General features: G+C 46.2%; 1 protein-coding gene across 1 annotated transcript in view; it reads left to right on the top strand.

Moving 5' to 3' along the window:
* The first annotated feature begins 17,713 nt into the window (after positions 1-17,713).
* Positions 17,714-24,034, top strand: part of MSN (moesin) — a 67,841-nt gene continuing 61,520 nt past the window's right edge. Inside the window, exon 1 of the mRNA XM_060002666.1 lies at positions 17,714-17,912. Within this exon, the coding sequence (XP_059858649.1) occupies positions 17,901-17,912 (12 nt within the window). The 5' untranslated portion in view covers positions 17,714-17,900. The remainder of the gene's footprint in view (positions 17,913-24,034) is intronic.

Here is a 24,034-nt window from a genome sequence, read left to right as displayed (position 1 = left end):
AAATAAACTATGGTACATCCATGCAATGAAACACTATGCAGCCACTTAAAATGATGAAATAGATTTATATTAGTTGATATAAAAGGATGCCCATGAAATACTTTTGAGCGAAAAAAAGCAAATTATAAATCATCATGTAGAGAGTGTAAATTATGGTTGGTGTGTGTGTGTGTGTGTGTACACACACACACACACACACACATATATTAGCTTTAAAAGTAGTTTATTTCCTTCTTCAGAAACACATGAGCCTTCTGACCATTGTGCAAGACAACACAAATATATATATATATATATCCTGGACTATATTAAGAGAAATATCATTTCTAGAAGAAGTTCAGCTACACCTTGGGCAGAGTCCTCCAGCGTCCAGCTTTGGGCATGGTGTGTTAACAGGCACACAGACAAATGACAAATGAAAAATTGAGGTCTATCCAGAGGGAAGTAAGTAGGCTAGAAGGGACCCAACTCAGGGAAATAGGTGAAGGTGCTGGAGCCAGAGAGGATAAAAATTCCAGGGAAACTGGTTCTGGCTTAAATAAAAGAAACTCTTTAAATGCTCTAGTTCTCTTGTGATTGAGTAGGTTGTCTAGCTAGGTATGGGAAGTGAGCTTCTCACCACTGGAGGTAAGTAAGAAGAGGGTCAGGGAGTCAGTTAGATGGCTTCCAAGTCAGTTCCCCTCTAGTTTTTGAGTCTCACACTTGACAAATGTGGACCTGCATTGCCTGCCTGAGACGGATGGGAAAGGCAAGGGCAGGAGCCCCTGGGAATAAAGCCTGGTGGGACCTGTGTTGAGTTAGAGCAAAGACCACAGTCAGCCTGGCTTCCCACCCCCAGTCCCTTGGAGAGATCTCCCCTTACCTCTCCTGGCCTCTCTTCCCCACTACCCCTTTCCTTCTCCTACAGCATCTGACCTGTTGGGACTGCAGGGCTTCCAGCAAGGAGACTGGAACTCCTACAGCCCTTCCCTCCTTCTGGGTCAGAGAGTTTAAATTGGTTGATTGTTAGGCTGAATAGGTAGGCGGTTACCTAGGTGGTGTGATTCCAAGGGCACTAGGCGGATCCCCTTGTTTTAAGAGACCTCCCCAATGTCTGATTTTTCACCATAGTGCTTTGTCCTTTGAATCTTGAATGCTTTCCAAAGTTTCTTTGCAAAAATGCCAATAATTCCGGGAAGGGGATCACCTTAAGCTGCCAGGAAAAGGGGAGGGGTAGGGAAGGGCTTCTGCATTCTGCAGAAAGCCTCTTCTGAGAGTATCTAGAGAAGTTTTGTATGCTGGGAAGCTAAGTAAGGCAGAAGAGGGGAGGAGGCCTTTGGGGAGGAATTTTTCTATCCAGGGGCCCAATCTACAGTGCAGTTAAAGCTTAGAACAGCTAGACTCAGTAGCTCCTAGGCCTGGCTGCGCATTAGAATCACCCAGAGAGTTTTTAAAAATACTGATGCCCAGATTTCACTCAAGCCAGAAGATTCTGATTTAATTGGTCTAGGGTGGGGTTCAAGCATAGTTGTTTTTGCAAGTCTTCCTAACTGATTCTAATGTGCAGCCAGGGCTGTGAACCAAGTTAAGAGAAGCCCAGTCAGATATAATCTAGTTTGGGGGAGAACAAACAGGGCTAGATCAGCCTTCTGGTTCTCAGTAGTGCAGAATCATGTGGAAGGGACAGTACTACCCCTCTGCCCCCCAGCTACAGCCCCTTGCCTCAAGGGTGATTAAAGGTAGGAGGGCTAGTTACTTGTGTAGATGACCAAACTTTCCGGTTTTCCTGGGATTTTTCTGATTTTAAAACTTTTCTGATTTCCCACATCCCCAGCAAATCAGAAAGGGTGGCCACCACAGTGTGACTGCAAGTATTTAAACCTTCAGTCATTTATTTGAACACAGATTGGGACAACCACTTCTTTTTCCCCCTCAGTTTTCTCTTCTGTGAAACAGGAATAGCCTTTGAATGTTTATGCTGACTCTCTCACTTGCTACTATAAAATGGAATAACATTAGTGAAAGGGCTCAGTGATCTGTAAAGCACTGCATACAGTACTGGATGGAATGTTATAAATAATAAGCACTACCTGCCAGGCTGTAAAGGTCATAGGATTCTTGCCAGTCAAATCTGTAATGTCCATTGTGGTGATTGGCTGGCTCTCATTTATCCTTTTCTTCTCTCCCATGGTTTTCTTTACCTCTTCTTTCAACATTTAAAAAATGTTGGAAAGGACCACTGACACCTTTCGGTCCTATCCCACCATTAAACAGATGGAGAGACAGAGGCCTAGGAGGTAAAGTAACTGTTGATCAAGATCATACAGCTCATTAATGCCAAAGCTGGGATTCAAACTCAGCACATCTTGATGCCCAGCCCCTTCATTCCAGAGTTACATAACATTGTCCAACCACCTCCCTGACTCCCATAAGCCCATATGTCCTTTATGAGGGCACTGTATTTAATTTTTCCCATAAACATTGTCTGAACACAAAGAGAAAAGGAAGCTCAAGGGACTATGGGAGTTCAAGGCAGGGGAACCAAATTCAGCTTGGGGAAGTGGCTATGGTCAGGAAGGGCCTTTCAGATGAGATGAGTTGAGACTTGAAGAAAAGTAATAGTTCTTCAGGTAAACAGGGGTGTGTGTGTGGCGGGGGGAAGCCAGCAGGGAAAGGGCATTTTAGGCAGTGGGAAAAGCAGACCCAATGGCCCAGAAGAGTCAGAAAACATGGTTCTTCAGTCCAGTCCAGTGGTTGGTGTGACTAGAAAGCAGGGTGATTGGTAGCTGGACAGATGAGGCTGGTCATATAAATTCCTACTAAGGAGTTTGAACTTTAGCCTGTAGATGTCAGAACACCATTGAAGGGTTTTAAGCTTGGGTCAGATATTTAACTCTCTTTAACCACTTTTAACTCCAGGACAAATAGAGAGGGATTAACAAAAACAATGTGAGAGTTAGCGTTATCCTCAATCTCAGAACAAGACACACACTTTCCTGGCCCAAGTTGCTGAGTAATGGAATGACACCTAGCCCTGACTCATCCCTGGGATACTGGACTGGGAGGAGGCCCAGCTCCTGTGTGGAGGTTCAGCCTCACCCTCCCCTGTCTGGGCTGAGTCTAGGCTGAGCCAGATAGACTCTGGGCCCAAGCTGGCTGGCCTTCAGGCTGTCGCTCAAAGAGTGTGCTTCCTAGGTTGCTCCGGGACAAGGGGCCCAGGGGCCCCGGGCCTCTCTACCCCTGGCAGTTCTGTTCCCTGGAAATGCATCCCCCAAGATCTCTGCTCTGGTTCTTGTTCCAATCTGCACTGGGGGAGTGTTCCCCATCTGTATTCTGGGCTTCATGTAATGATCCCTTCAATTCAGTTCCCTATAGCACAAGGTTCTCTTCCTTTCTCCCCCATGGAGTTTTCCTGAAGCATGTTCATTCACTGACAGTCTAATGAGGAAGGCAGACAAAAGTAATTATAGGACAGTAGGAGAGCTGGGTGTCCAAAGCATAGTGGTAACACAGAGAAGGAAGGCAGTACCTGTGGTGGGGGTGGGCAGCTTCCCAGGGAAGATGACATATGGCTTGAGATGTAAAGGTTGATAGGGGTTGGTCAGGGGGAGAAGGATTATAAAACTGAGGGAACAATAGGCTCGAAGGAACAGAGCTTTGAACTGACCTAGGGATGATTAGGTGCGGTTCCAGCATAGAGGAAATGCATGGTGGGGTTAGGGAGGACAGGGAATGCGGGAGGAAACGTTGAGATAAGACTGCTCAGCTTCCTCCTGGGCCTCTCCACTTGATGGTTCATGGATACCTCAAACTCACCGTGTCCAAAAACTTCATCTTCTTGCCCCACAAATTGGTCCTCTTCTAGAGCTTCTAATCACTGAGTCCTAGTAATTCTACCTCTTTAATTTCTCTGTAATGTATCCTCTTCTCTCTGTTCCTAAAACTACCATCCTAGCCCAGTACTGAAGAATGAATATGACTTTTCCCATTCTACAAAGAAAATTATGTGACTGATCATGTCTCCCTTTTCATATGGAGTACAGGATGCTCAGAGCCAAATTCACAGCTCAACTGTGTCAGCCCTAGTGGCTTCCATATCTGTCCTCTATTCTTACCAATTTATCCTCCTCTCTCACCATCAACAAGGTTCCTCAATTTTGTCTTCTGATTCTAATGTCTGTCATACTGATTTAAAAATTGTATTTATTTATTTTATAATGCTATTGCATTTCTGTGGTGAGTTACCTCAGATCATTTATGGAACAAATTGAGAACTGGATGAGTTGACAGATGGTTGGCCCACAGGAGATAAAATATTTCAGATCCTCATTATTTTCACCTGAACTATTACAATGGCTTCCAAACTGAGTTCTATATCTCACACCCCTATCTCATCCCCTCCAATCTGTCTTCCTCTGGCCTGTAACATTATTCTTTCTAAAAGCAAATCCTGATCAAGTCATCCCCCTGCTTTAAAACCATCAGCAGTTCCTCATTGCCCTGAGGATAACATTAAAGACCCTTAGCATGAGTTGCAAGACCCTTTGGAAACTTACCACCTTTCATTTATTTGTACTTATTGAGTACCAATTATACTATGTGCTAAATACTGTTCTAGGCACTGGCATTCAATAGTGATCAAAAATATGTACTGTTCTTGCCCTCATGGAACTTACAGGCTATTTGGGGAGACAGACATTAATCAGCTCAAGACTCAAATGAATGTATACTTACAAACTGTGGTCAGTTCTCTGGATGAAGGGTGGCTAGTTCTCTGAGGACATATGGCAGGGGGCCTAAGTTTTAGAAAGTTCCACAAGAAGTGGTATTTGGTCTAAAAGAAGGAATAGGTTGGTGTTAACTAGGTAAATTGTGGGTGTAGGGAAGTATGTGCCCCCTGCAGAACAAATAGTATGCAAAGGTCTTTGTAGGGGATAGATTGGAGGAAGCATGATACATTTTAGAAACAGAAAGAGAACGCCAATGTAACTGGGATGCAAATAGCAACAGAGAGAGTTGGTTGAGAGGCTGTAGAGGCAGGCAGGAGCCAGACCATAAAGGGCTTTCAAAGGCCATGACAAAGATTCTGTTCTTCATCATAAGAGCTAAGAGAAGAAGCCACTGAAGGTTTTTAAACTAGAGAGTGACAGGATCCGATTTGCATATTGAAAAGTTTCCTCTGACTGCTTTGTGGAGAATAGATTGGAGAAGAGCCAGAAAGGATGTGGAGAGATCAGTTAGGAACCTGCTACAGTTGTCCATTTGACTCAGCTGGGACCAGGGTAGTAACAGTAGAGATGGGGAGAAGTGGACAGATTTGAGAGCTATTTATGAGGCCCATTGATAGGACTTGGCAATGGACTGAAATGGTAGGGGTGAAGAAGAAAGAGATGTTAAGAATGACTCTTAGGTTTCTGAAGGAGGACAGGTTTGAGAGGGAAGATAAGAGAAATCCGACTTTTTGAAGTGTTGAGTTAGAGGAATCTGTAATGTGGAGCCTCTTTGCCACATGACCTAGTGCTCCAGCCTTATCAATCTGCTTGCAGGTTTCTAAATTTCTGTGATCTCTCTTGCTTTCTTCACTTTATAGATCCTGTTCCTTCTGTCTGATGCACTACTTTCATTACTCCCCCCACCCCATCCCCACTTTCCAGGAGGAAGGAGTAGCTAGAAGAATGTCTCTAAGGTGTGAATGTACAGGGTGTGTATGTGTGTGTGAATATAGAATAACCAAGTGAGTGCAGTAGTTAAAAGTGTGTGTCCTGCGTCAGAGCATCTGGGCTTATATCCTCTCATCTTCAGATGCCAATGACCTTGGGCAACTTACTTAAACCTCTCTCAGCTTCAGCTTCCTCATCTATAACACAAAGATAATAATACTAATGATTTGAGGTGGTTGTGAGGATTAAATGAGATAATAATGCATATCTAGTACTTAGCAAGGTGTCTGATACATAATAAACACTCAATTAAGATTGTATTTATTGTTGGGCATTTGTGTGTGTGTGTGTGTGTGTGTGTGTGTGTGTGTGTGTGCTTGTGTGTGTGTGTAGTGGGGGTTGGGGTGGGCATGGGCAAAGAAGACACCAGCCTGATAGAGAAATCCAGCTGCATTTAAAGGGAGAGATGAGTCTGAAAATGAAAGGTATAGGGCCTGGCTGTGGACAGAGAGAAAGTGCCAAAAATCACACTGTTCATAAGTCACCAAAGGAGCACTCACACCTAGGCCAGGATGCCAAATCCTATGACCCTTCTACTCAACTTACTGTTTTCGTTCACTAGAGGGAAAATGAAGAAAAAGTGCTTGCTAAAAGGCAGGGTGTATCACTTCAGCAGGGAGATGGTGGAATGTTCAGGATGTAGTCTAAGGGAAGAAATAAGGTAGGTCCAGCATATGGGATATTGTGTAAAAAGGAATGGTGGAGGTAGGCAGTAGTTAAAAAAAGTAAAATTATTACTGGGTCTAGTGTCTGGTGAGCTGGACTCTAGTTTCAGCTCTTATACCCTGGCTGTGTGGTTTTGGGCAGGGCTCATACCTTCTCTGAGCCTTTTCATAGTAGGGCTGGGAATCTCTACCTTGTCAAAACAAGGAATAAATAAGATAATAAAATTAACATGTGGGAAAACAGACTATAACCACCACCATCCACAAATAACATATGAGCATCATTGTTAACATTGCACATGCCAGATAGCAGGAGCTCCAGAAAAGGTTCTTGGATGAAAATCAGCATCTGTATATAAGAAAGTGTGAAAAAGAACATCTGTACATTCCTGTGTGGATAGACAGGTGGTTGATATAGAGTTCACAGGCTTCCTTTTCTTAGAAATAAAAGATGTGTTTCCAGGCTTCTAGTTTCTTTCTCCTACCAAACACTGGCTGGGAAGTTACTGGCCTCTCTTGGGCTCAGCCCCTTGAAGAGAAGGCCACCCCACACTGAGGGGCATTATGGAGGGAGGGTTTGTGGGGCATAAGGCATGCCCAGGCTCCATTCATTATCAAAACCAACCAGTGTTAATTGAGATCCTACTCTGTGCCAGGCACTATATTGCATGCTGGGGCTACGATGGTAAGCAGAACCTAGTTCCTGCCCTCATCAAAATTATGGTCTAACGGGGAGTGTAATAGTTTTCTATGGCTACTATAACAAATTAGTACAAACTTAAAGACTTAAAGCAACACTAGCTTATTCTCTTACAGTCTGGAGGTCAGAAATCTAAAATGGGTCAGCAGGGCTACGTTCCTTTCTGAAACTCTGGAGGAGAATCCGTTTTCTTGTCTTTTCCAGTTTCTTGAGACTGTCTGCATTCCTTGACTTGTGATCCCTTCCTCCATCTTCAAAGTCAGCAATGGCAGGTTGAATCCTCATCACATCACTCTGACATCTTCTTGTGCCTTCCTCTTCTGCTCTTCCACTTATAAGGACCCTTGTGATGACATTCGGCTCACCTGGATAATCCAGGATAATCTCCCCATCTCAATGTCAGCTGATTAGCAGCCTTAATTCTATCTGCAACCTTAATTCCTCTTTGTCATAAAATATAACATATTCACAGGTTCTGGTGATTAGGAGGTAGACATTTTGGGGGGGACATTATTCTGTTATTCTGCCTGCTGCAGAGAGGTAGACATTAAATAAGCAAATACATAGATAAAATACATTATTGCAAACTATAGTAAGTGCTGGGGAAACAAATCTCTGAGAATAAAGGGTTTTTTGGGCGGAGGTGGGGACAGAGGGCATTCTACTTTAGAAAGGACGGACAAGGAAAGGAATTATATTTAAGCTGAGACCTAAAGGAAAGGAAGGAGCCAGCTATGCAGATAGCTAGAGGAAGAGTGTTCCAGGAAGAGTGTATCAGGCAGAAGGAAAGGCATCTGCAAAGACCCCAAAGTTGAAAAAGTATGACACTGAATGGTAAGTGGAAGTAGCCCAAGTCCAGCCTTTCCTAAAGAGTGGGAGAGCTCAAGTAGGAGCAGAATACCTCACAGAAGTAAATCAAATAAATGTGATAAGGTGAAGGGGTTTCATTGCCTCCACCTCCATTCTCCATGTAGTCTATGAGGTCAGAGGCATAAGGATGAGAAGCAGCCCCCCTAGACCAGCAGGCAACCCCATGAGCCCTGCAGTGTACTGTGCTGATTCAACTCCCTAGAAGATGGGGACAATCAGAATGTGGAGCACCAAAGGACTGGTGTACTTGCAGCTCAAGGACACATCCAGCCAGTGGGTAGATCCAGACAGAGGCTTTTGCCCAGGAAGCCAGGATGATCTCATCTCAATGGCAAGCATCATCAATCAGGAGGCCTGGAGTTGGGCACGTTTCTGGGAGATGAAGAGAGAATGCAAGCCATAATCCTTGATGTCAGGAGCTTTGGCTGGAGATCTGGAATTCATGTCACAGGAGGAATAAGACCTACTCAGTTTCCAGATCAACTGCTAGACAAGAGAGCCCACATTTTTCCTGGGTGTCAGATACTCCGCTGAGCCATGGTAGGTAATTTGTCCAGGTTTGTTCTCGGCAGAGAGACTCACCAGCATGCTTCTGTACCTTTATTCCCCTCCCCAAGAACCACTCAGCTTCTATTTCCAGGAGATATCCCCAAAGCAACAGGACTGTAGGACCATTCCTCTTTTCTCCTAACTTGCTTGACCCTTATTGCTCTTGAGTTCGGAGATCCAGCAGAAAGAACACTGGCCTGGGACTCAGGAGAGCTAAGTTTTTCCCTGAGCAAGTTCATTTGCTTCTCTTGGTCTTTATGTGCTCACATATAAAATGGGGACATGTACCCTAGATGACGTTAAAGGTGTGATATTTCAGGATTCTGATTTCTGTTTTCATCCTTTCACAAGGATGTGAGAGAGGTGGGATTAGGAAGTGATGAAGGACCATGCCAGTTCTAAGATTCAGTGTTTCTATGAGTTAAACACAGGGCTCTCTCTCTTCTCCCAAACATTGTGACATTCAGAATAATTGACCAGAGGTCTTGGGACATCTGGCAGTACATTTGAGGCTTTGTTGATCTGAGGAAAGTAGAGCCAGACTTCTCAAGCTCCCAATCCAAAAGCCTTTGAGAAGGGGAGGCTGAAAGGGTTGGGGAGTGGTGTTTGTGTGAGGGGAAGTGGGGAACAGCTCCTCTTTTTCCCCTGAGGCATTACATCCACCAGCAGCACATCATCTAGAGCCACTGGGGAGGTTAAGGAGCACATGATGTGTCTGGCTCTGAAAGGCATGTCCAACCCAGGGGAAGGCCCCGCATTTTCCCCATTGAGAAACATCCACATATGGGCTCTCATCTGCATGTATACAAATGGCTGGGTTGAACATACCCAGTGCATTGGGGGGCGGTGGGAAGAAGGGGAAGAGCTCTTGAAATATAGTTAGGGATGTTTGAGACCTACATTTCTCAGGTAAAAGAATGTTAGAATGTTTTCTGGTCTGAGACTAGGGATTAAGGAAAGAAAAAGTATTTCAGGAGGATGAACCTACATGTCACTCACTTGGAAATACACACACATACATGCAAATGCATAAATAGACAAGTATTGGAGCATATAGAAAATACACATATGACCAAATAGAGGCACATCTGGACCCAGGAAAACCCTGGAACATGCATTTCTACCCCAAATAAACACAGCTATGACCATCCTTTTTCCACATGCAAGTACCTTATGGTTTGCAAAATACTTCTCATGTTCAACCTTATATATCTTCTTGACAACAATCCTGGAAGGTATCAATTATTATTACCTCAATTTTTACAGATGAGGAAACTGAGGCTTGGGGTTAATCAATTGATTGCCTAAATTTATCGAACTAGTAAATGGCAAAACTGAGGATAAAACCCGGTCTTCTGGCTTCAAATTCAGTGCTCTTTTATACTATCTCATGCTGCATTCTATGTGGTGCTTTCTTTCTCTCTCCCATACACATACAAAAATTCATGCTTCTATCTTGCTGCATATATGCCTATCTCTATATGGTACAAATATGCATTCACATTTTCTGAATGAATAAAATGGATGGATGAATAATAACGTCAAATGGCTTAATACATATATAAATGCACAAAGCCACCAGCAGAAGGTGCTGAGCAGCACTTTTATGGAGGCCTCAGTAATGAGGGGAAGAGTCTGTTCAAACCCACGAGTTATCCTTCCTTCTGTTCCTTTTCCACTCACCTATGGGCTCCTTTTACAGAGCATAGGAGCTTTCCATGACGGGCCAATGATTTCAATTGGCCCTGCTGAGATGAAACCTTTGATCCCTATACCTCAACACTTAGGATGTGGGGAGTAGTGGAAAGAACACATTATTTCTATGTTTCTTCTCTGTCTCTCCCACCGGGCAATGAGCTCTGTGAGAGTGGGGATTTCTTCCGTCTTTTCATGTCTATATCCCTGGGGCTTAGTACAGTGCCTTGTGTATAATAAGCACACACACACAAACACACACTCATTTTCTGAATGAATTTAAAAAATGGATGGATGAATAATAAAGTCAAATGGCTTAATTTCAAGTCCTTACTTGTAGTGTGATCATGGCCAAGTGCCCTAACTTTTTTGAATTTCAGTTACCTTATCTGTCAAATAAAGATTGATACCTACTTTGTCTACCTAAGTCTACCTAAGTTTTTCTTAGGAGTAAATGAAATAATGATTTGAAAATAGCCCTGTTTTTACTTGAAGCTTTTAACATGCTGGTTTCATAGACTCTCAAAGTATAGCAATCTCCTCTTCAACCACCCACAGTGTGTAGTCATCCAACCTTTGCTCACACACTTCCAATTATGACTTCAGTATTCATTGAGTGGCCATTTCCAGTTTTAGACAGATATGACCATAAGGACCTTCTTCCTTGCATCCATCATAGCTTTCTCTGAGCTCTGCCCTTTGGGGTCATATGGAGCCCGTCTGTTCCTTCTTTCTTAAGGTGGGCATTTAGCAGTCCAAAGACATAGACAACATCTCCTTGAGTCTTCCCAAGGTCAAACAACCTCAGATCCTCCAACTATTCATGTGTCCTGGGCCCAGCTCTCTCCCCAGCTAGCTCACATGGACATATACCCCAGTGTGTGTGTCTCTCCCTTAAAGAGGGGTGCACAGAAGGATACAGTCATCAGATGGGCTCAGACCAGGGAAGCAAAAGGCAGGACTGTCCCCTTCCCCCTAAAAATTAGCCTTCTGAGTTTGAATTAACTCTCCTGGCAGCCACAGCTCACTGCTAACGTTCACGTAGTTTATTAACAAGTAAAACCTCAGAGGTCTTTTTAGCCATACTGCTGCTAAGTCACATCTTTCCCATCTTTTCCTCACAAGGTGATTATTTGGACCCAAGCACAACCTTTACATCTGTTATCCTTTTAAGCTTTACCATCACTCGGGCTTGTCATAAACTTTTTGGATCCTGACTCTGTTGCCCAACCTATCCACATTCCCTCCCAGATTTTTTTCTTCCTTCTCTTCTTCCTCCTCCTACTCACCTTTCTTTCTTTCTTTCTTTTTCTTTCTTTCTTTCTTTCTTTCAGGCTCATTGAAAAACTCAAATAGTATAAAAATATATATATTAAGAAGGAAAAATTCTCCCTTTACTCTCCTCTAAAATCCCAGTCCCCGTTCCAGAGGTAACAACTAGTATCAATTTCATGTGCATCTTTCCCCTTTTCTGGGGACTTACAAACATATTTATAAAAACATAGATATTTTAATTCATAAATGGTATCATACTATTCATACTGTTCTGTGATTTCAGAGTAGATTTTTAAAAAAGTCTTTTCATAGTAGTTCATCCTTTTAAAAGGCTGAATAACATCCTGTTGTATGGCTATACCATGTATATAGTCAGTCCCATAGTGATGAACATTTAGGTTGTTTCTTTTTATTATTATAGTATTGTAGTAAATGTCCTTATAGATGCCTCTTTGTGAACAATAGAGTGTTTCCCTAAGATAGACTGGTAGTAGAGCTGGCGCATGCACACACACACCCCCAGCCCACCCCCACAAATAGAGCTGTGAATGGGGGGAGGAGTAATGAGATAGGAATAGAAGGCTCTATTCATTGGTCTTGTCTCCTAACAGGAGAATTTGAGGCAGTGTAAGGGGGAACTTGGGCCTTCAGAGAATCTGCACATAATACCAGTTGATAGGCTTCTAAGGTTGGACATGAGAATAGTAGATCCCTCTCTTTAGCTGAGCAATCTATCCTGAGCTCTAAAGATATGCCTGGAAGTGTGCTGTGCTCCTTCTGCATGGAACACAAAGTGTGATCCCTTTTGAGGGACAACTACAGCCCAGCCTGGGATGGAGGAAAAGAAAAAAAAAAGCAGCAGCTGACAAGACAAAGCAGAATGTGGGCGGGAGGCCAGATGAGCACTGCAGACCTGGGCACTACAGGAGCTGGGGGGAGGCAGAGAGCACAAGGAGGGCAGGAGAGATCAAGGGAAGGCTTTGTGCAGAGACAAGAGGGAGCACACTGGGCTGTGTGCATGCGGTGAGAGTAGCCTGGCTCGAGCGGAAGGGCTGTGCTGAGCAGCTGTGGGAGCAAGAGAAGCCTGCAAAGGTTAAGTGTGTGTGTGTTGGGTGGAGGGGGTCATCTGACGTGTGCTCAAGCACAGGTGAAGGCTGCATTTCTGAAGATCACCATGGTGACCATGTGGAGGATGGCCTGGGTGGGGCAGCCTGGAGTCAGGGAGACCAGGGGGAGTCGGTGAGGGCTGACCTAGGGCACTGGCAGCAGCGATGGGAGGGAGAGAAGCTATGAAGGACAGACAGACAGAGAGCAGGGCTTGGTGATCAGATGGTAGAGGGGAAGGCAGAGGGGAGTTAAAGATGACAACATCGTGCATACAAAGTACGGCGCTAACAGCAAAACCACCAACAAACACAGAGCGGTTGGGAAGGAGAGCTCCTGGGGAGGAAGAGGGTGAGTACCCCTTGCAGAGCCTCACATAGAACTGGGCACCCAGCAGGCACCTGGTCACCGCTGGAGGCATGGTAGGATGGACAGATGGATAGTTTCCTTCTAAGTGTATTGAGTTTAAATTGTGGGTTGTTCACAGAAGGAAGGGCCATGTGCTCAGCGGGCTGTTTTCTCTCTGGGCCCCATAGGCAGACCAGACACAGGTGTGGTTGCTGGTCACTGGCTGCTGGGGGTAGGGCTGGGAGCTAGTGATTCCACTGGGAGACCCTCTCTGCAGGACTAATTTCACATTCCAAGATGGCACTGGCTCAAACTGACTTGATATTGGCTGGCTGGGGGAAGCTCTCAAAAAGCTTCCAGCCTTACTACTAAGAGGAAAAGCCAGAGAGAAACTCTCTTCCCTCTCACTGTGGTCCATTTGTAGGATTAATAATAAATATTCCCAGGCACTTTATATTGGCAAGATGCCATATTACCACTGTTTATTATTATTACACACCCACTCTCTCAAGCTGTCTTGTCTGACCACTGAGGTGCAGGGGTGATATGAATCTTAAAATCCATCTCCTTCCTCGGGTTTGCCTGGTCACAGCTAGGGACTGAGAAGGTCACAGGTCAGACTGGTGGAAAGAAGGTGGACCTTGGACTCACAGGACCGGGCCCCAAATCCCAGTCCCACCAACAACAAATTGTGTGACTTTTAGATAACTCCTTAGACCCTAAATTTCCTCATTTCTACCCTTAAAGGTTCTTGTTAGGTATTGAAATGGCCTCCCCCCTGCTCAGCACACGATAAGTGCCTCATTAATGATATCTTCTCTTCTTTAAACCAAACCCTAGCTTTTGTTTCCAAGAAGTAGGTAGAAGATTGAGGATGGTTAAAAGCAAGACTTCTCTACTGCTGCAGTTTTTACTCTCAGCCATATTATGACAAGAGGACCTCTTACCTTTGGGGAGACAAGAGTGTATCCTTCTGCTTATTTTCTTGTTTGTGTAAAGAGCACAGCTAGCCTAGTGCTTGGGCTGCTGATCCAGGGGAATTAAGAGAGAGAGAGAGAAGGACTCTGAGTGCATAGCCTTAAGCTTATGTTTGTCCTCACCTCTCTGTTAAATTTCTCTTCTATGAATGAAGGAGAAGAGCAACTTAGAGGCTTAGTTAATTCCTTACCCAAGCATCAGCCAAGAGCAATTGTGTGGAGTGAAGCAGAAGAGATCTAATTTAGATGTAAAGAAGGACTTTCTAACAATGATGAAAATGAAAAGCAGTCCTCAGAAAGTTCTGAGTGAAGGGGAACTTTTAACTGTTACCATCCAATGGATTGGGGAGGAATGCTTCTTTAGTCAAAGTATTCTTGGGATTCAGGACTGCACCCTACCCAGTTCCTCTCTGATATTGCCTCTCCTGCACTATTGTGTCCTCTGAAAGAGGAATACCATTTAGAATGCAGAAGCTTCTTTACTGCAGTGAGCTTATATCTTGAGTGGGAAGTGATTACAAGTCCAGTCTCATTTCTCTCTTGAGCTTGGCATAGGCTTTCACATAAATCAGCCTTACTCAGTTCCTGCTTGCCATTTCCTTGACTCTGACATCCAGATGTGGGGCAGCTCTGGAACAGTCCCAGCCTCCGAGGAATCCTGAGCCTTTCCACTTGAACCCATGTATGGCCCTAAAGCACAGGTCAGATTTCTCCTTTTGTATCTCCTACCCCCTGATTCAGATCCCCCCCTCCACCCCCGCTTCTTTGGACTCCAGCTTCAGAATGTCCTTGCACTGCCCCTCACCTAGCTTTACTGCTTGAAAAATAGTTGCCTGTTCCTCCTTGAACTTTGAATTCAGCTCTTCTAAAAACCCAAGTGTCTGGGCTTCACTGGTGATGCAGTGGTTGAGAATCTGCCTGCTAATGCAGGGGACACGGGTTCGAGCCCTGGTCTGGGAGGATCCCATGTGCTGCGGAGCAACTAGGCCCGTGAGCCACAACTACTGAGCCTGCGCGTCTGGAGCCTGTGCTCCACAACAAGAGAGGCCGTGATAGTGAGGGGCCCGCGCACCGCGATCAAGAGTGGCCCCCGCTTGCCACAACTAGAGAAAGCCCTCGCACAGAAACAAAGACCCAACACAGCAAAAATAAATAAATAAAATTAATAAAAGGCAGAATAGGTGATAGTGTGCCCCGAGCACACTATTAAAAACAAAAAACAAACAAACAAAAAAACCCCAAGTATCTTCATACCTCTTACTTCCCTCACCCAGCCAACATATGTGGGGATGTTTAGCCCTTACTCCCATGTCTTCTCTCTACAAACACTGGCATAAACCTCATCATGTCTAAAGCTAAGTATTGGGATTACTCTGGCCCCAAGAAGATTGAGCTAACTCAATTCACATGGGATCATGGTAGGGTGTGGGGTGGGTGAGGGAGATTAGTTCTGGCCATATAGGCATGAAGTATTTTACAAAGAGGTAAAAACAAAGGTGTGTTTCCCTGGCCATCTTGAAGAACAAGAGGGCACCTCAGCTGCCTCTGCTCTGCTTTGGAGACATGGAAATATCAAATATGGGTCCCTCCTAGCCAGGAGGTTTCAAGTCTAACCTTCAAGCAATGTCCAGCTGCTTGACTATAATCACCATAACAAACTTCTGTCTGGTGAAGTGGCGGCAGCACTACTCCTCTGATTCTAGCCTTCAAAAATTCTTGCTTGTATTACAGAAACAGCTTAACTGAGCCCTTTGTCTTCTTTATTACCCCTGAATCCATTCTCCACACTAGTTGCCTGATCTTGAGTAAGTTCTTTCCTCTTTTGGATCCTCAGTTCCCTTGACCTGAATGGGGGCTAGACTAAACAGTCTCCTCCCATTTCCCCACCCTTCTCCCCAGGGGGCTAACCACCTCCTCTCTCAGCCCCTCTTTCCATCAACCTCCTTGCTTCCCTACCTTTTGACTTCCCTTCCCTCACTTGAACTCCTGTGTCTCTTTTCCCTTTTAATACTGTGTTCAGATGCTTGACACTCCCTAATCAGGTCTCTTATGTGTCTGTGTTTGGAGCAGGGGGTGTGTTGGCATGGGATGTGGGGAATGACACACAGGGGGTTTCCACTTTCCAGGATGGACAATGAAAGTTGGAGTTTCCAATCAATTTCTCCTCCCGCTTTAGGCACTTAGCCTAGTTCCAGGCCCCTGTGAGCTCTAGAATATGAATGAGGGAATCAGTGAGTTCCTTGAACTCCTGGGAGAAAAAGGCCATGACAATGTCAAGGAATGTGATTGATGCCATTGCTACCCATGCTGCTGAGGCTTTCTGGGGAGTGCTGCTCTTCCTTGGGTCAACTGCTCAGCTCCAGAAAATGGTCTGGGCAGGGAACTCTGTTTTCCCTAGCACATATCAATGGATTTTGACAGCACTGAGAGAAGCTGAGGTACACTGATGCATGGACCCTGTTGAGCTGGGAAAGCATAGTGAATAGGACTGCTGATTCCTGAGAGCAAATGCAAGGCCAGTCTTTATGCAACCCTGCTAGACTCATCTATTGTCCTAGGAAGTCTACTTCCTTTGTTATCCTTTTATAATGTCAGAGTGGGAAAGGACCTTGGAAGCCCAGGAGTTCAGCCCTTTCTTGTTACAGAAGGGGAAACTCAAGTCCAGAGAGGGGAAGGGACTTACCCAAGGCTACACAGTGATCAGAGAGTGAGTTAATGGCAAAGTTATGACTAAAATCCAGGTGTCCCGACCATCCCTCTCAAATATCCTTTTCACTGCCCCAAGCTGGCTCATCATCCCTGAGGTATGTGTTACCCTACCTCACAAAGAATACTCAGACCGTGCCTCCGCACAATTACCAGTGGATAGTAGAAAAAAGAACTATGGCCCGTCACTTTCAAACTAAAGCTCAGACTTAACTAGATGACTGTTACAGTCTAGAACACCTCTATCCTGGGATTCTGTGACCTTGACAAGAAGCAGAAAGGGTGCTGGCAGACATATCTCAAAGGAGTGGACTGGGGGTGCATCTAACCTGGGGGAATTATCAGACAGTGAATCAGGTATCAGTGAATGTGTTGTGGGGGCTATAGGATCAGGATTTGAAGAAAGTGGAGACTGGGATTTGTAGGAAGGAAAGTGAATAGAGACAGATATGGGAAAAAGGAGCCCAATTCTGATAAAAATGAGGATTGAGCAAGGATGGGGTTGAAATATGATGGGAAAAGCGATATAGAATCCTACAGAAGAGAATTGATGAAGTGTTGGAGAAGCTGAGGCAGTTTAGCCAAGAGAAAAGAAGTTTCAGGGGGATATGGGATCTTCAGACTTCTGAGGAGTTAGGGACAGCAGGGGATTTGTGTTGTCTCAGGGAGCAGAGCTGAGATCCATAGGCGGAGCCACAGAGGAGTTCAAATACACACGGGAAGAACTTTCTGAGAGTCAGAGCCGTCTTGAGTAGGAACGGAGAGTTTTGACAGGTAGTGAGCTCCCCATTAGTGGAAAGTTGCAGTCAGAGCTGTAAGCCTCTTTCCAGGGTGCGGCCTAGGGCCCAGCCCTACTTGGGGGTGGGGCCGAATGGCCCGGATGCTGAGGGCCAGGGGCCGTGAAGGGGGTGGGAGAGGGGCAGGGAGGCCCAGGTGAGGGGTGAGAGCCCCCACCGGGGCGCCCAGGCCCAGCCTGGCCCCCAAGTAGCTGGTGTGGCCAGGCAGGGCAGGGCAGGGCTGGGCTGGGCGGGGCGAGGCCCGCGGCCGGCTAGAAGGCGGGCGCGAGGGCGGGGAGCGGTGCGGAAGCCGGGCCACATAAAGGAGCGGGCGGTGCGACGGGGGCGGCTCTTTCCTGGGTGGGGTTTGTGAAGTCGTGGCCCGTTAGCAGGAAGCGGAGCAGTCGCCCCGACGCTGGCGAGAGACCCAGTCCGAACCCCCAGTCCCCGGAGTCCGAGCCCTGTGTACTGCGTTCTCAGCGCCGTCCGACAGCTCCCAGCCAAACTTCACCAACTCCGCCGCCTTTTCCGCCACCATGCCCAAGACGGTGAGTGCCGGGGATGGGCGCTTCCGACCCCGGGGGCTCTTGCGGACCCTCATAGCCCCTCGCCGATGGCCGGGGACTTGGGCAGCCGCGCGTCCGCTCGCGATGCCGCGCCTTCCGCCGAGGCCAGGCGTGGGGAGGGGCGGCAGTGGAGTCCGGGTCTGGCGCGCCCTCGCGGGTAAAGGGGTCCAGGGATAGAAGTGTGGGCCGGGCGGGCCGGTTTCTTTCAAAGATTCTAGTTCCTTGTGTTTGGATTGCCACAGTAGGGAAGGCTTCCTTGGGGGCCCAAGGTCTCCTTTTACCCCTGACGGGCCCTGGGCGCAGGGGAGAGGACTCTGGTTCGGAAGAGGACACTTACCCCAGTCCAGGAATTGGCGCTTTTATGGGGCGAGGCTGCCACTGACCAGGAGGGGCCATGGGAACCGAGAAGCAAGGAGGAGGGTGGGAGCTGCTCAGGGCGGATCCCGTAACCCCACTCACCTTTCCCACAGCCTCCCCAGGCGGCTTCAGCTGTTTCCCACTAGGAGGGGAGGAGAGAGTTGTGGACTCATCGAGGCCGCTTGCTCTTAACCGGGAGCGCTAACACTTCACTAGGCACCAGTCTGAAGGGAGGCAAGAAGACTTTGCAGGCGGGGCGGGCTGGACGCGCGCGGTTGGGGGGCGGCTGGACGCGCGCGGTGGGGAGAAGAAGACTGGTTTCTTCCTCTTCTCCACTCGCCAAATCCCTGCCTTTCCCATTACTTACTGGCTCTCTATTTCCTCCTATTCACTCCGTACTATTCTGTGAGGTGTGGACTCTCCAGTGGGGCCACACCTTTCTAGGGTGGTGGTAGCTTCTAAGGATCTGGTCTCCACCCTACTGGCTGTTTTGAGAAGAGAAGAAGCCTCCTGGGAGTGGGGCCTAGGGGGGGCCGGATGCCCAGGAGGGAGGGGGGAGGGGTGTGCCTGAATAATGAGCCCTGCTTGCTTTTGTGCAAGTCATGCCAAATGGCTGCTGAGGCTCTTCCCTTGCTCAGGAAAGCTGGGTGACCACCCTAGCTTGAGTCCCTTAGGCCAGGCAACTTGTTGCACTGGCTTAGGCTCTGCAGTTATCCCAGACCCCTCTCCCTAGGACTGTCTGAGCCTTGTAGAGCTGAGATAGTGACTAGTGGCCTTGAGAAGGACTGAGGGTCCCTGAAAGAGAGGAGTGGGGGGCCCAGTTCTTTTGGTGTGTGCTGAGCTTTAGTTGCCACATTGCTGTGTTCCAGCCTTACTGCAAAGTCATTGTTGCCTTTCCAGAACCTGTCCTTCAAAAACACCAAGTTTTCAACAAGTGTGTACTTCTACCTTCTCTCTCTTTTCAGTTGCTAATGGTTTTATGACATGGGGCTTTTCCACACACTCCCTTCTACCGCCCCACATACACACAAAGTGAGACAGAATGGTTTTGAAAAGGGGGGAGGGCAGTCTCTGCTATCACAGGGGATTATAAAAATCCTTCCAGGAGCCTCTCTTTGGCTTTATCTCTCTGTGGTTGACTCTTTGACTCCTTTTCAGATGTGGCTTTGCCTAAATAGGTGGGTGGATCTCTGGGAATAGACTGTGCCCCACAACCGCTTTTCTTTAGTGACATGTCTCCTGTTCAATCCTGAGATATCTCTCATTTATGTGCAACTTAATGGGCCTGGAAATTATCTCAAAGTTATCTAAACCATCCTGTCTCAGTCAAAAGTGGCAAAGACGACAGCATGGTGATCTTTTTCCTGCTGTGGAGAGATTGGAGTATGAGCTGTTTGAGGTCAGGCCTAGGGTACTGAAAGTACCTGAATACTGAAAGTAGTTTTATACAGATTGACTGGAACTTGAATCATGTTGGAAGGAGAGGGCTGAATTTTGATAGACTGGCAGATTTGGAGAATTTCCTATGCTGTTTGGCTCAAGGAATTGTGGTACTCCAAGGACAATGATGCTTCAAGGACAAAGGACGACCCTGCCTGAAAAAGTTTCAGCGTTACACCCCCTACCTGACTCTTAATCTCCCTCCCCACCATGTTGCGATGGTTACGAAATTCCTGAGCCCACCTGGGTGACGCCCACCTGGGCAATGGGACCTGTCCCAAGTAAGGAATGGTCAACTTTTAGGAGAAACAACTATATCATGCCTGTTAAGACCATAGAATCTTAACCTGAAAGAGATCTCAGACACTATCTAGTATCTCTCTCTCTCTCAACTAATGAGGATATTTAGGCCTAACAGGAAAGGACTTACCACCTAAGGGCACATGGTGACAGAACCAAGATCGGGGTCTGTGCTTTTTGATGCTCATTCCATTGACCCTCTATTCTCACTCAGTGAAGGATTTTTGAAGTTGAGCCCCTTCTCTTGCTCAAAGCAAATTGGCCCCTATTCTCAGGACTTCTGGTCCTCAGATAAAAGGAAGTAGATGATTTGGGCAAAGTAACCAAGGTTGGCATTTGTGTGGTCTCCTGGTGAGAGTTTGAGGTGTCACAAAGTGCCTCATGTTACTTTTCTCATTCCTTATCCCAATGCTGAGGCATCCAGGGGCACACTCTAGTTCACTGCATACCAGCTAGTAACTTTAATGAAGAGAAAAAATTCCTTATTCTCTATTCCTTCTTTACTAGTGTGCTTTAGGCTATTTCTGGAGTATGACAGATAGGGAAGGTAGTGGAAAAATCAAATCCATTCATTCATATGAACGATGTCTACAGTCTGTCTAGGGTTAGTTTCACTTTTACAGCCAATTTTCTCCCTTAGTCACCCAGCTACCTTTAAACCTGTTAAAACATGCCCCTCTACACGCCCGTCCCCCCAACCAGTTCTTGGATTCTGTGCTTCTACTTGCCAGTTTCCTGAGTCTGCTTTAGTAGCCAGAATGAAGAAGTTTATTAACTACTGTCTATACTTTGTGATGATGATAAGACAGTTGTAAAACAAACAAACAAAAAAAGTTTTTTCCCCTCCCTACCCTCTTTAACTTTTTTAGATCACAAAGTCTTTGGGACTCTTGGATTCCCTAAAAAGTGACTGTTTTGAATTTTCAAGATGTTCTTGAGTTTTTGGTTTACTAGAGTCGAAAAGGCTCTTCACAATTGTCAAGTCCAATTGTTCTCATTGTATAGATGGCGAAACTGAGACCCACAGATAGGAGGGACTGACCTAGAATGATGCAGCAAGTCAGTAGTGAAGCTAGGATTTGAATCTGGGACTTAGTTAGAGGATCAGTCTTCGTAAAACCTCTTCAGTTTGCTGAGTTTTTAGCTCTAGCTCGTCAGGTCAGGGGAAAGGTGATCAAATGGTCATTGATGGGACCATCCATGTGAGCAGATGTAAGGAGTCCAGCTCCTTGAAGTATCTGAAGGCTTCTGGGTCTGCATTCAGCTAAACTTTAACAGGGGCTGTGTGGACTGTTTATTCTCCTGCCATTCCTAGCATTACTTGAGCCACTCGAGTGGCACTAAAGTGGTACTTGCTGAATAGGAGGCAGAATATCAGTCTCTTAACCCTTCCCTGTCTGTAGACTTCAGGGGTGGACAAAGGATCAGGAATGGAGGTTATGTGAGAGAGACTACTCTTTGGATCCTGCATTTGTCCACTTCTTCGGTTCTCCAGTTCACTTGGCCCTCTGTGAAGTTTAGATGATAGAGCAGGAACCATCTTGGGGATTTCCTTTAGGCTTCTCCTTGAATAGCTCTCTGGGAAGAGGGGCTAGTGTGGCAAGAGAGCCTTTGTGGGACCCTCGAAGGTACCAACTAATCTATACTCTATGTAAGGCTTGGAGAAGGGAAGGTTGCTCTATGAGTGGGTGACAGAGATGGTATTGATCACAAGTCTGCTAACTCTTCATTATTATCTAGCTGCCTGTAACAATAGCTTGTTTTAAGGGTGTTCTTTTTTTTAAACTTTAAAAAAAATTTATTTAGTTTTGGCTGCGTTGGGTCTTCGTTGCTGCATGCAGGCTTTCTCTAGTTATGGCGAGCGGGGGCTATTCTTCGTTGCCGTGTGCAGGCTTCTCATTGTGGGGTCTTCTCTTGTTGCAGAGCACAGGCTCTAGGCTCATGGGCTTTAGTAGTTGTGGTGCGTGGGCCCAGTAGTTGTGGCTCACGGGCTCTAGAGTGCAGGCTCAGTAGTTGTGGCCCATGGGCTTAGTTGCTCCGCGGCATGTGGGATCTTCCCGGACCAGGGATGGAAGCCGTGTCCCCTGCATTGGCAGGCAGACTACCAACCACTGTGCCACCAGGGAAGCCCTTGAGGGTGTTCTTCTTACTTTTCTCTTTCTTCCTTCTCTCAGGAGATTGCTTTACTGAATGGTGGAGCTGGAAGGGACATTCAGAGGTCATCTGGTCTATTTCTCTGACTCCAATTCCAATTCTGTCTAGAGGGATGAGATGAGTTGACAGCTACATTTATTCTGAAATCTTTTCTAAGTGTTACTTGGCAACAGGATATCTAGGTCCCTTTGTAGTTTCCTGGGAATCCCCGTCACTGGAATTTCAAAACTCAAGGTCCCCAGAAGGGAGAATATCTGTCTACCAACACTACTAGGATTGGGTCTTTAGCGGCTAGAGTTGCTGAAAATTGGCATCATTACAGGTTGGGAACAGTCTGTTTCTGATCTTTCAAAGATAGAACTGAGTTTATCATGTATATCTTTCCTAACTCATGATATTTTCTCCCTGCTACCTCATTCTACTCTTCTTCCCCCGAAGAAAACAGTACAAAGGTGATACCTTTTGGGGAAGTCTGTTGGTCAAGTGAAGGAGGTCGTCTTGTCGTGACTGACTGGTTTTGCTGTTCATTCCTCCTCCTTTTTTTTTTTTTTAAAGGAAGACTATTTTTTTTTGCTGTACGCGGGCCTCTCACTGCTGCGGCCTCTCCCGCTGCGGAACACAGGCTCTGGACGCACAGGCTCAGCCGCTCCGCGGCATGTGGGACCCTCCCGGACCAGGGCACGAACCCTTGTCCCCCGCATCGGCAGACAGACTCCCAACCACAGCGCCACCAGGGAAGCCCCCCTCCTCCTATTTAATGCTTGATAGAGCTGAAAAACTTTTCAGTTCCAGGTTCTGATTTGTGGTGCAGGAGCAGTCACTTGGAGGGTTAGCTCAGGACTCCATTGATTTGGTAGGTGGGTGTTGGGAAACGGCAGGTAACACTGACCTGATAATTTTTCTTCTTCTCTTTCCATGTAAGAAGAACATCTTCCCTGTCCTCAGTAAAGTGATCTAAATGAAGTGGGCCTTTAGGCAAGGTCTTTCTTCAGGCCCTCAGTCTCTCCAGCTTGTCATGAGAGAAATGTACTAGTAATAGATACATTCTAGGGACCCTTCCAGTACTGATGTTCTTGAAAGCCTTGATGGTACAACCTCAAGCCTCCCATTGGTACGTCTATTCCTTCAGACATCCTTTCCTTAACATTTGAGTGCCTTCTTTGTACCAGGCAGTATGCTAGGCTATGCTGAGAATACAAAGTTCAACAGCACTTGCTAAAATGTATCTTCTTGTCTCCCTACACCTCTGGAGTGCTGTTTCTTCCTGGGTACTGGGTTCAGAATAGAGAGTTTCTAGCTTGGGAATTGGTTTGTCTCATTAGTAGCTCTGACACGAACACTGGCATGAGTGTTCTTGGCCGTTTCCTCTTGAGGCTACAGACTACGGCCTATGTCTATGGGCTATGTCTGAGGAACAAGAAAGAAACCAACTGAGACTATATTGTGAAGGCTGTGGGTTGACTGAAGAGCCTCAGACAAACACTCAGAAAACCTCCTGGGTTTCCCCCCATTTCTTCTCCTTGACTGTCGCTGAGAGGCCAGGAAGCTACTGAGTTATATTTCAAGTTTACTTTTAACCTGTGTGGTAGTTAGATATACTGGTAGACAGTGAGGAGCTGGTGGGCATAAACCGACCTCCTAAGGTATCTATCACCAATGAGCTGAAGGCTGGCTGTTGTGGGGTGCAGCATTTCAAATGCATCTGTATTTACGATGACCAAGAGCTTCCTTAGCCTTAAGCTTCCCTTTTAGCTGATTGTTCTGAGTGGTCTGGGTTTCTCACAGGAGTGTTGAATCACAGAGCAAAGGAGCTGGCCTTAAACTTTGTAGTTTAAGTTTAGTTTATATTTTAG

This window comes from Delphinus delphis, chromosome X (genome assembly GCF_949987515.2).
Source record: "Delphinus delphis chromosome X, mDelDel1.2, whole genome shotgun sequence".
In the NCBI taxonomy this organism is placed as follows: Eukaryota; Metazoa; Chordata; class Mammalia; order Artiodactyla; family Delphinidae; genus Delphinus; species Delphinus delphis.
The sequence above is the reverse complement of the archived record's forward strand: the minus strand, read 5'-3'. Positions and strand labels throughout refer to the sequence as shown.